Source organism: Dicentrarchus labrax, unplaced genomic scaffold (assembly GCF_905237075.1).
Source record: "Dicentrarchus labrax unplaced genomic scaffold, dlabrax2021, whole genome shotgun sequence".
NCBI classification, from domain to species: Eukaryota; Metazoa; Chordata; class Actinopteri; family Moronidae; genus Dicentrarchus; species Dicentrarchus labrax.
In genome coordinates, this window is record NW_026136720.1 from 6,108,589 (window position 1) to 6,121,574 (window position 12,986).

Below are 12,986 nucleotides of genomic sequence, written 5' to 3' on the forward strand. Positions count from 1 at the left end.
AAGCTGATTTCTGTAGATTTCTGCACTAATGAAAAAGCTACATAGCTTGGAAGAATTGATTTGTTAGGCAAGGGACCAATGAGCAGGTTTACTTTTAGGGTTGTCATATGGGGTGAGCAACGAAGCAAGTGGGACAAGGTCATAGAGCAAGTCTCGGCTTGGCAAAAAAGCACACTGTCAGGCAGTGCGAGGACGGAGACAGGGACAGTGGCAACAGACAGGCAGCCTTGTTTATTGTGACTGCCATGCAGAGGTAGCAGGCCTGTTTTTAATAAAGACGCAGCGCTTATCTGTAGGCCTGCTCCAGGGGCTATCAGATGTGCTGCCAGTCAACACTGCAAAATCTGATTCAATTCTCTTTCTCTATGCAGGTTATTCAGTCTCTGCAACCATCCCTTCTCTGCTTGCCATCTCCACTGCCTATGATAAAGGGGTAATCTGCAGAATGAGGTGAGAAATAATCACATCGTCCTCTGCTAGTGGAAGAGATGACTTTGGGAAATGTACACAGTTTGGTTGCACATGCGTAGCAGGTGGGAGTTGGCTGAGGTGATCAGACTGGATAAGAAGAAGCCCGAAGAGGAGAAAGAATTTTCCTATCATCCATTAAATTAAGATATGTGAATATATTAGATAGAAAAGATATTCTCATGCTTCATTTCCCTTCAGTAACAGCAAAAGGCAACATTTGACATTTTCCAATCTTAAATTAAAATGAAAATGATCTTAAAAAACTTGAAGACCAGGGGCTTCAACTAACATGGTTAGTCTTGCGTGTCTTGCATGTCAACTGCTGTTTATGGAGTCACATCTGTGCCACTGACATGCCACTCTGGAGTAAGGGCAGGGACGGCAGATGTCGAGCAGAGAGACAGATTGGGCTACGCCTCAGGAGATGTGGAGCTGGGCATGCCGGATGCAGGCCTGTCTACCGCACAGCACTACAGCATTTACCCCTAAACTTTATTTTCTCAGTAGGAAGAGTAGCAGAGGAAAGGAAAAGCGTACTTGTAAATGCATGTAATAAAAGAGAGATAAGGTGAAGACCATGCTGCTCCTCCTGCCATGGCCTCAGTCCTATCAACAGAGATATTGAAGGATTGCAGATCAAAGTGAATCCATTTTCGAGCCGTTCCAGCTTTCCTCCAATCTACATCAGGCCTCAAGCGGGGTCCTGCATTTGCTGTAAGTTGGTGTCTGATTTACTCAAATTAGATATACTTGTGACTAAAGCCTCCCCACATTTCCCACGACTGAAAAGAGGTTCATTATCTCTTCCTGGCACCCAGCCCCTCTGTCTTTCAGGGCCTTTAGCTATATCATCCATTATACACGCAGAGACAGATGTCCACAATGCTGACTTGTTTATACGGTCGGGATAGTGAGATGGGGCAAAATAGGCAGTTTTCTCCCACATTAAGCTTGTGCAGCTCTACTGTATCTCCTCTGTGTTTTTGTAGTAAGCTGAGTCTGGCTGCAACAGTGAGAGGAAGATGGCACACAGAGCTTGAAGCTTTGGAGAGAGAGATGACCCAAGGGATATCATACCAGTGCAGGTTGGTTTCATTAAACTCTGTGCTGCATGTGTGTGTGTGTGTGTGTGTGTGTGTGTGTGTGTGTGTGTGTGTGTGTGTGTGTGTGTGTCTGTGTGTGTGTGTGTAACTGGAATTCAACAAGCCCAGGCAGCGATACTATCTTGTCCCAGCCGACTGCATGTTATTCCAGACAGGCCTGACAGCGGCCCTAGGCGCTACTGGACAACCATAATTGTCTCCATCATTTCAGTCACTACATGTGTTGCCTATCCACATGAACATTTTCCAGAGGCTGCAGCTGGTTGTGTACCAAGATGGCCATCTTCCAAAAGAAATAATTCACCTGCTTAACTCTTATCTCTTGGCTAGTCGTAATCAGAGGCTGGATCGGGGTGCATGATGACAAGAGAGTACTGTCACAGATCTGAGTTGTAATTTTCCATCACCACTGCCATATCTGCCAGCAGAACCAGTTTGGCCGAGCGGGAGCGAACAAAACAACACTCACTATCATCTCACTGTCAGGCACGTCCTATCAAAATGTCATGGCTACATGTGAACTTTCCCACCATGGAGAGATGAATTCAGTCTGAGTCATAGAGGGAAGTGACATTAGACATATCTGTGTTCTGTAGCAGCACTTTTCCATATATAAGTCTGCTATATAAGTCACTTCCTGGCGTTATGTAAGATCTTCTAAACAAAGAGATTCCAACATGTGACATGCAGGGCTGCAGAGGGAGGGGGGCTAATCAGCTGAGTCATGCAGACACAATATGATGCGGGTCCCACTGAGCTGGTCTGGAAAACTGGTGGGGGACCTTCTGGAATGTGTGCATGTGTTTGTGTGTTAGCAAGTGAGAATGAGAGGAGAGAGCATGCAACATTTTACAACCTTGCCTTCTACATGCTCACTTGCACTATAGATGTACAAAGTGACGACAGAGCCACAACACTCACTCCAGCATAAATAAGAAAGCAAACTGTACATATAAAACACGTTAACCGGCCTCACCACATGTTCAGCTCAAATGGCTGTCTGTAACTTATTAGATAGCGGTTAAGCCAAATGAAGAGCAGAGAGAGAGTTGAGGAGGGGTTTCAGTGAACAGCTGCTTTCATTTCACTCTGCAAATTTCTATATAGCAGCAGGGCTACACTGCATCTGGAGATCGGGCCTTGACAGGATAAATATTTTAAAGGATTTCAAATATCTGATAGATGTGATGGATCAAACTGGGCTGAGTAGAACCCATCAGTGGAGGCTTCAAGTTTGAAAAAGGTTGTGATTGAAGCAATAGACAAGAGCAAAAGCAAATAATATACCTATTGTCCGATTTGTGGGAAGAAATGCTTTGTGATACTGAAACAGCATACCTGCGCCATATCATCCAAGCAGTTGAAGATGTACTTGCGAGCCTCCTTAGACTTGATCCCCGTTTCACCCTCGTGGTCCTCTGGAGTCTGCGGGAGACAAGAAGCAGATGTTCCTCTCAAATCCCATCACACTTCCCCTCTGGAAGCACACTATTTACATTTGGCTCATTACAGCCTCTTGTTGTTGATGTGCAGCAGGACTCGGTTTGCCCTCTGAGCAACCCTGGGGTAGCACACAAACACTCATCTAACAGCCAGGGAAGATGGGGGAGAGTCCACGTGGAGGCACACTACACCACTGAGACAATATACAGAATCTGAACTGCTCTACTCTCACAAAGGTTTCACATGGAAACACATTTACGTAAACTATATGAAAATGCACAGAGAAGTATAAACACATGTGATCACTCTTTTCCAAAGGATGCAAATTTACACAAAACTAATCTGTGTTGACTATAGAAACCTCATGACTGAACACATGATATTTTTAATTACAGTCAGCAAAGCACTGCAGCTGCTGTTACATGGAAACACATGGCAAGGTCAAATTAAAGCTGAGCAATCTCTCTTCAGAGTGGAAAAAAGTGGTCAGGAATCCTTGAAGTTTGATTTTCCATATACCCAAGACACTAGAAAATCATGAGGAGTTATAGCAGTGGTGTCAAGTGCAAGCTAATAATCTGTCTCTGTGTCTTACCCACAATGCTGCAGTCAACTCTTATCTTCAGGAACTCAGAAACCCAACTCGTTTAAACAATGTGTTTTAAATGTCCTCATAAGCCCATAGGTCATACAGTTTTCAGAGAGGACTGAGAAATCAGAGCAAAACAAGAAAAATTTGTGCAATTTTTACCTGACAGTTGCTAAAAGCCAGTGGGTGGCTGACTTGAGAGCACGTACACTATGTTATTATACGTCTTACTGGCCAATCATCATATTCAGTTGTTGTCAGTATGGTATCTTACTCTGACTCATAAGAAACAAATGTACTTGTCTCTGCAGATCAATCTTTGGCACAGTTGGAGCAGACATTGTAAAAACATTGCCATACCCTGAAGAGATGGATTGGTATTTGCAGTTCGATACAGTCAAGAACTCAATGAGTAAATCCGCTGTGTGGAAGACTGAGGAAGAGCATTGTGCCCTAAATGTCATTTCCAAATAAAATGTTCTCTACGGGAGCTATCTGGTGTAAGGATTTATCTGTTTCATAAATTCACTGTGTGGCACATAAAAGTTCAACTTAAGTCAATTAGGGTACAAAAGAGAGGAGCGGACCTCCTTGTTGAGTGGCCTACATAGAGGGACAGTGGGAGGGGGTTAGAGCAGACACCCTCTGAGCTGGAATCATCAGGCTGGCCTTCCCTTTGACAAATCCTCTCATTCAGCTCTCATTACCTTCTAACTTTAGCCAGAAACATGGCCATCAATGCCTCACACAGTGATTGCCAGAGTTTCTGGAATATCAATGATAGATATTGCCGGCAAAAATATCAGCTGCTCCCAGAAGGATCTTCTTAATGCTACCAGCTTGGGATTTGTGCGTATTTGTGTGAATGCGTCTGTATCATTCCAGCTGTACCTTAAGTCTCCAGAGAGGATAGGTGGAGTCTGGGTCTCTGTTGAAGAACCTGGTGGTCTTTGTCCCTGCACTCAACAGATACTCTGCAGGCAGACCCTGTGTCTGTGAGATGTACCGGATCTGCAAGACATAAGATGAAAGATGCATGTGAGACTTTTCACATCATATGCATGATTGAAACATAAGTTGCATGTAATTGGGGAGCACTCTGAATCTTCCCTGCCAATGCGGAAAAAGGCTAAAACTTTGGGATGGATGTTCTCTTGGCAGTTTGAAAATCTAAGCTGACATTAACAACCCCAGACTTATCTGGCTGAAATATGCATAGCACCCAAACATGACCTCAGCTCAAGAGTCTAAGATTGATTTGAGACTTGTAAATGAGACACTTTCCTAAGTTTTTGGGCTTGTGAAAAATCAGGCAAGCTTGTTCAGTGATGGAGCACAACTTGCTCAAGGTTTTCCCACTGAGCCTCGTCTGACTGATAGAGAGAGGGGAACGCGGCAATGTCTTGCTCGGGAGCACAGGGGCTGTGCTAATTGGACAAGTGGCTCTGTGGCATCTGTTCAGATAAACAGGGAGGCTGCGCAAGAATCATCAGGGGCTGTCAGGGGGATTTGAGAAGCATCCCACCCTCCCAAACACACTCACAAGCACAAACTCATGGAAAGAGAACACACAAAAATGCATACACATAAACATATCTGTGCATGAACGTTGATTCATGGTAGCACCCGAACAGTTTGAAGGGCCAAGTAACCATTAGATGTTACCTGATCGTACTCTGAGGCTCCAGGGTAGAGGGGCCATCCCAGGAAGAGCTCGGCTATCACACAGCCCAGGGACCACATGTCTATGGCCTCACAGAACGGCAGGCCCAGGATGATCTCTGGAGCCCTGCACAAAGAGAAAACACAGTATGGTTAGAAATCAGACATTTTTCTCGTATACTAAATATATAAGACCATACTGAGCAGAGCTGCTGCTATAACGGGACTCTGCTCTGACTGACACAGAAAACCGAAGTATACTATAAATGTGACATGGCTACATTGTCATTTTCAATATAAAGTCATATCGGCAAATCCTTGTGAGGAGTTTATTTTCACACTTCCTATGAGCTCATGGAGAGCAGCCCAGTGTAGTAGGCACAGGTCAGAAGAGGAAATAATCTACGCTGCATACGTAGGAGTGAGCTGGACACTGTCCACAAATTTTAGCAACACTCCCAAAGCCAATTCAATTTAATTAGACAGCAGCATACGCACAGAAGTACACATTTTTGCACGCAAGCACACACTGTTCCACAGTTCCACACCAAGACAGACAATTCAATAATCCTCAATGTCTGAAGGCTGTTATGTTATGTTATGTATGTAGCCCTGAAAAAAGCCTTGAAAAGTTGAAGTCAATAGGGCATTCCTTTTTAATGTCATTTTTTTTTTGGTTGTTTCCAAGGTGCCACCCTGCAGATAAATGATTGATAACCACACATCACCAATCACTGAGCCCCATCTCTGGTAGTCAGGGGGACTGTGTAGAGGTAGAGGGGTATGTTTACAGAGTTTCATGGTCCTCAGCCACAAAGCAATGTGGGAGCAATTATGCCATGAAAATAAAACCAACATAAATATCCTGTAGAGCGTGCAATGAGCTTCATCTGAGATTTTAGTAGGCTACACAGTCATGTACAGTCATACGCACACACATACACATACAGTGATATACACAAAGAGACCATTTCAGTGGTAGAAGAGATAAATATCTATGATTTGATAAAAAAGAAGAAATATTGTTTCAGTTATTTGAGCAGCACTGCAGTCCAAAACAATTCCCAACTTTCGTTCAACATGTTTTATATCCTGTCAGAAAGACTAATGCACTTCTTGTGAGCTCACGTCTCTGATGGGGCTTAAAATAACCAAGAACACGGAGACTCTGCTCTCTAACAATCCAAAGCACTTTCAAGAGGTTTTTTGTCTGTCATGAACATAGGGGAGGATGCTTTTGGCCTAACATGTTACCTATCGGTGAAGTTTAGTCACTTAGCTCCCAAAAAATTGGTCTGCACTAACTGTCATATCTATAATTTTAATCTAGACAGAACTACTAAAACTTAAATTCCCTCTCTATCTAGTAATAACATATTCATGGCATGACACGCAGGAGCTTCAGGCTGATCTTGGAAAGTTACGCATTCAAAAGCCAAGTTCACAATGCTGATTGCCGTGACCATGGTAGCTATAGGTCAGCGCTCCCCCTAAGCTTAGGCAGGCTCTGGCAGAGTTTCGGCCCTGAGACAGAAACAAATCCCGTTGGAACTGTGCGTACAAGGGAAACAGAGAATGTGGAAAACAGCATGAGGGGTGCTTTAGGACCTTATAGGCCTGTAGGGGGGCAATGGGCAAGTGCTCCTGGGGCAGCTCTCGGGTTTAGAGGAGAATTAATGAATATACCTCGAATACCTAAAAGCAAATTTCTAACTCTAGCCCTTTGCCCTCTATTACCTGCTTGCTGACGAAAAGGCAAAGTGAAAAGAGGGCACAGGCAATTTATTGTATACTGAGATATGTCTAATATGGAAAGGCAGAACGCATAGACGATGAGATACTACGTTAGAAAAACTGGAAGAAGAAGAAGAGGGTTCAAGAGTAGCAGAGACACAAATAAAGCAAATGACGGGAGCAGTGTTTCGCTCCGTGAAGAGCTGCTGTCACAGAGGGTGGTTATTGGGGTCTTGAGGGCAGCAGTGGAACAGACACCAAGACAACACTCTAGCAACAGTATCTTAGGGCACCATTACACACCAATACAAAGACACCTTCACACACAATGAGCCAGGACGTCTATCAAGGGGCTGCCAAAGAGGCATAAAGGAGCCTGCTAGGAGGCGATAGCAGAGGTCTACAGAAGGTAGGAAAGAGAAGAGATGGACACCAGGACTGGGGTCAGCATGACCCTGCTCTAACAGCCTGTTAGAATGGCTAGCGATTCAATGTGGACATAAGGGAGAGGGAACAATAATGGCTCCACAGATATGGACAGGAACACGAAGACACAGAGAGGCAAACACACTAGCAAAGTTAAGGTTAAAACTGTTCCAGGAAGGCTATGGGTCCCATTTCAGCAGGAGATGCACTGAATCCATAAGCACATATTCATAAACACACTTAACCCTCCTGTTACCCAGCATTGCTTTGGATTCAAATTAAAGTCTTAAGGAACTATCAAATCACTTAAACACTTAAATGACAACAAACCCTTGACAAACACAGAACAATAGGCAGAAGTTTGTGGGGATTATGTTCTATTTATGTATTCAAATGTGATTATACTTTCAACTCTTTGCATATCATGCTGTCTGTGCAGAAGTTGATGACAGAAGCAGACAACACTCCATCATCATCCCAGAAATTGTCTTTTGTAATGTTTCATATTTATAATGAAACCCATACACTGCAACCCAGCCCAGTGCCTGCACTTCGGCTATGCAGTTGTCATCTAAATAGGATTAACACATTCCTACACAAAAGCACACAACATATACCCCCTTATTTGCATGAGTATGGGTTCTCCAGAAACCTAATTTGACTTAGAGAAACCAAAAATATGTATGAGCCGTTGCAAGCTGCAAAAAAGTAGTCTGTTCTCACAACATGAGGCTGTTTTTTGACTCAGCTGCAAGGAAATTCTCCCCATCAAAATGCATTGTGGAGATGAAAGTCACAGGAAACCCTTTCATCAGATGATCCCTCAGATCACTGCGACTCTAGCGAACACATGCAGACCACAGGACCTTCAACTCTCCCCCATTTTTTTTAACCAAGACACTGAACTAAGTAACTTCCAACACCAATTACCATCATGGTATGTAATTCATACTAGCTCACAAACAAGCAAAACCTGGACAGCAACCAGACAGCAGAGCCCGCTGCCACGTTTGATAAATACAAAAAACAGTGGCTTTCACAGCTTCAACTTCAACAAAACCTACTTTCATTAGAGTGTAATTATTGTCTTTAGTCTTTAACTTTAGTACAATGTTTCTGCGCATGTGTGCATAGCTCTCTGCCATGACCACATGGACTTTGCCCTTGTGTGTGATGGAGAGATTTGCTAGTGTTGATGTTATGCTTGGATCCATTTCAGCCTGAACCTTCCTGGGTTATGCTCCAGTGCTCTACTTAGGCTGTTCTCATGGCTCTTGTGCCTCTCATAGAATACTCCCGTTCAGCAAAAGACAGAGAGAGAGAAAGAGAGAGAGCAAAGGAAGGGAGGGAGGGAGGAAGGAAGAGAGAAGGAGTAACATCGTTGCTCATGATATGAAACCACAAATGCAAATCTGCCCCTGCCAATGCACCGCTGCCATCGCATGCAAAGCGCCTCACAGCTGCTGCTGATGCAGGCCTTTCACTGGCTGTGATAAACAGCACACACATCTGTGCAGCTCACAAACCTTGCTCCTTTCCTGCCCCCCTTTCCTTAGTAGAGCACAAGATATTGACAATTCACTCAGATAGGACCCTTTCAGTTTTTGATGCTAAATAAGACGTAACTATAGAGCTAGATGTCTTTCTCAAAGTCTATAAGAAATGTATGTTTTGTCTGTCAATGTCTCTGAGTCTGAGACCCTTCAGCCATGCTAGTGGCTCTATAAGCCTGTACTTAGACACATGTAGACATTAATGTCATCCTGTTAACTTGCTCATAATGATAAGGCTAACATGTTGATGTTTAGCAAGTATAATTTTTTGTAGTTTGGCATGTTGGCACACTAACATTAGTTGTTATTACTAAACACAAAGCACAGCTGAGGCTGATCAGAATCTCATTCGTTTTGCTTTTAATTAATTAAAAAAATGATGATGGCGGTAAATTAAAAAATCAGAGGATCCCAAGTTATATTAATCCTGAGCATCATGGCATTACTCCGATAACTGTTGAGACATTTCAATCTTAGCCACAAATGTGAACTCAAGGGGGCGCTAGAGGAAAATCATGGGATCACATACAGCCACCCTACAAGCATGGCTAAAAACTACATTCTTGTCACCTGGTGATCTCCAGAATTGAGGTGCTTGGATACACAGTCTGAGTGTGCTACATTCAGCTGACACTGCCAATTTATCACCTTTTAAGCTGCCCCCCACCTCGCTCATCTCCAGTTGGCATGGCTACCACAGACAGTGCCTCTCAGAGGGTGGTGGTAGGCTTCTTGCGACAGACCATAGATGTCACATACAGTACAGACGGTGTGCAAACCACCGGCTAGCCAGAGGCTTTCTCAGGATTTCAATGGGGACCTAACTGCATGAGAGGCCTCAGTGTTCGGGCTAGTGGCTCTGACAACTCTGGCCCTTGACAAAAGAAAGAGGGAGGGTAGGATGGAGAAAGAGAGAGAGAGAGGGAGGGAGAGAGGGACAGAGTCTGCATGCTGACATCCTCCCAGCTGGCCTGGTCATTGATGAGCCCCAGTCCCCTTGGGAGCCAGAGATGGCACGACTCATGAATGGTGCCTTTCTTCTGCCACCCCAGCCCACCCCTACACCTCAGCCCCTTCACCCACCCCCTTTGCCAGCCAAGCCAACCCCTACACCTCACACTGTTTCACCATCCACCCCCTCCTTACAACCCCTCTGCCAGCAAAACCCCCTTCAAACCCCTCAAACTAGGGCACAGAGGCCAGGCTAGCACCTCCCTCCCCGCTTGCCTGTCCGCCCTCTGCTCTGTTGAACCGTGCCTGCGCTTGGCTAGCCTGCCAGCCCACACACACACATAAACACACATGCAGACACACTTGCACAGACACACACACAGCTGACATCACAGGCTGTGTGCATGTCAGGATGTATCCATCAGGCTGACCTTCCCTTAGCTTGGCTCCAGACGGGAGACTGATGGATCCCTGGAACCACGCAGCATTTACACACTCATAAATGCACAACACACACGCACACGCACACACACACACACACACACACACACACACACACACACACACACACACACACACACATACACACGGGTCAGCCAGTCTGTGGTAATGGGTTAGATCTCTTTCCTTTCCATTTCCCAGACTTCATCATTGGCCTTTATGTAACTATGTTTTATTCAATAGGCAGGCAGCCAGTTATAAGTAAAGAGCAGCAAGTATACTGGTAAATAAGATCTAATACTGGGTATGCTGAGAGCACTGTTATGACATAGTGCTGGTTGGGGAGAGAAATAGCTGTCCAATACTAACAGGATAAAGCACTTCATGAGAAAAGAGCCTGCCATTAACTTTTCTCTTCTGTATCTCCTTCTCTTCTTCCCTTTTCCTCACTTATCTTTGCCTCTTCCCCTCTCTCCATCCCACGCTTTGCCCTTGCCTAATGTAAAAGGCTCTGGTCGGTGCTGTGAATGACTCCATTCCTCCCCCGGGGTATTCATCTACATATTCATGCCCTCAAAGGTTCCTCCACAGCCTCTTTGAAGATGCACCATAGAGAAACACTTTTCTAGATATATTGCATGGTGGTCGCTGACTGTGAAATCAATGTGCAGAGTTACATCCCCTACCGTGCACCTGTGGCTTGCAGGAACTCGCCCCAACCCAAGAAACACACATATATATAGACACACACACTATACCTTCCCAACTATACCTGCTCTCATCACATCAGAAATTGCTGCACAGTGCACAAGTCAGGCATAGCAATACACATGTAAATGCCCATTTATGTAGGCAGACTGTAGATGGCATTTTAATTTAAAGACTGGGTGTTCCAGGTAGTTCAGGGGAGGAAAGGGAGAGGGGGGTTTCTGGACAAGGCAAACGTTTTCACATAGTCCTTGAGAAATGTTTCACTCCCAAAGCAGAGGCAAAATTCCTGGTGTTCAAGGTCCTGAAAACAGGCCTCCCTCTCTCTCTTTTTCTTTCTCCCACTCTCAGAAAAAGGCTCTGCAAAAGCACTGATGAGGCTGCCAATGTTTTACCTGTAGCGCTACCCGTGAGTCTAGCCATGCATTACAACGAGGCGAATACATTTCTATGGAAAAGAGGGAGGGGTTAGCGTCCAAAGAATTAGTCACTGGAAAACAGACTGTCATGATAATGCAAAAAGCAACAGGGAAACTTGCATACACACAAAAGCATCTCAACTTCAACAGAAGTGGTGATTACAGCAACTCAAATGCATCATAGCAGGCTAATGTAAAATATGGGTGACAGCTGTGTGCAGGATCCTGCTGATTCAACACAATCTGAAGTACAGTTCAGCTCAGCAGCGTCAGAGGGAGTAAACTGTAACTGAGAGCTAACATAGATATCATTTGTACATTCAAAGGTAGTCCCTGTGCCTCTCCCGGTCTCACCATCTCACGTCTAACTCCTCCCTGCTCTTTGAGGCATTTTATATAATGAAATATTCAGTGGCAGAGAGCCACACCTGTCAATGTGGCACACATGGAGCCCTGTCGTCGCAGCGTGGCTCGGTCAATATTTGCACATGGGATATGCCACATTCTCTCACATGGCATCACCCTATGTCATTAAAACACAAGCTTTTTTTCAAATGACTGTTCATAGCACTGTTAGATAACATATCAGATTTACTGTTAGGTAACATGGAACATTAAACACATATTTTACTGGCCGGCAATACATTTGCTGCTATGGAGCCTTTCTCTCCCCTTGGAGAAGCAGTGTAGTACCCCTTTCCACCCGCCCTCTCTCTTTCTTCTCCCTCTGCTCGCAGAGCCTCCATTAGCAATGCTAACAACTACAAAACCAAACAATGAGCGCTGCTACAGTGCAGCTCAGTTGTTCGTTTAGACGTCTATGCAGCGCTTCCTCGTTCCCGGTTGGTAATTACCTCTTTCCTGTGGTTGTTATTATTCTACAGCATGAGGCTGATCCTGTAAGTAATACATCTAATTTCCACCTGCAACCAGCGGGCTGTCCCTGGCTCCCTGCAGTACCCTCTATACCCCCACCCCCATCGCCTAGTGCAGGGGTCAAAGGGACAGACCTCTTTCAACTGGGCGGAGGTGGAAGGAGAAATGACAGAAAGGAGATGAGGCAGGGAAAGATGGAGAGGGTAGGGAGGGCAAAACAATGGAAGATGGATGCCCCCTCAATCAACACCCACCCACCTACACACATGCACACATATTCTTTCCCTTCTGCTGCTCTAGTCAAAGGGAAGAGTGTCTGGAAGCATTTGCAATCTGTAAATGATGGGTATCTTTCATGCAGTGACGCTCTCTATGCAGACAGCCTGGTGAGAAGATGTAGGTGATGCAGAGAGGGAGCCTTAAGTCTTTCTAGCCTTATTATGGTAGTGGACTGACAGTCAGACAGTATTAGGCCAGTCTACAAGCCACTGGCAAGACACTGACCCAACCCTCAGGCATGTGTAGCTCTGAGAAACTTGACTCTCCATGAAAGTCAGACTTTAGCAGAATCTCCAAATAATAACTTGAAAATAGGGTAATTGATATCCTG

General features: G+C 44.8%; 1 protein-coding gene and 1 long non-coding RNA gene across 5 annotated transcripts in view; one reads left to right on the plus strand and one right to left on the minus strand.

The window, feature by feature from the left end:
• hipk2 (homeodomain interacting protein kinase 2) overlaps nucleotides 1-12,986 on the minus strand; it is a 71,762-nt gene that overhangs the window by 17,398 nt on the left and 41,378 nt on the right. For all 4 annotated transcript variants that reach the window (XM_051381541.1, XM_051381539.1, XM_051381540.1 and 1 more), the window contains exons 3-5: nucleotides 5,272-5,395; nucleotides 4,498-4,617; nucleotides 2,913-2,999 (exon numbers count right to left, since the gene is read on the minus strand). In XM_051381541.1, coding sequence (XP_051237501.1) covers nucleotides 2,913-2,999; nucleotides 4,498-4,617; nucleotides 5,272-5,395 — 331 coding nt within the window. The remainder of the gene's footprint in view (nucleotides 1-2,912; nucleotides 3,000-4,497; nucleotides 4,618-5,271; nucleotides 5,396-12,986) is intronic.
• LOC127352833 (uncharacterized) lies at nucleotides 185-1,537 on the plus strand. Its single transcript, XR_007881195.1, has 3 exons — nucleotides 185-253; nucleotides 372-450; nucleotides 1,461-1,537. It is a non-coding gene; the product is annotated as an uncharacterized LOC127352833 (long non-coding RNA).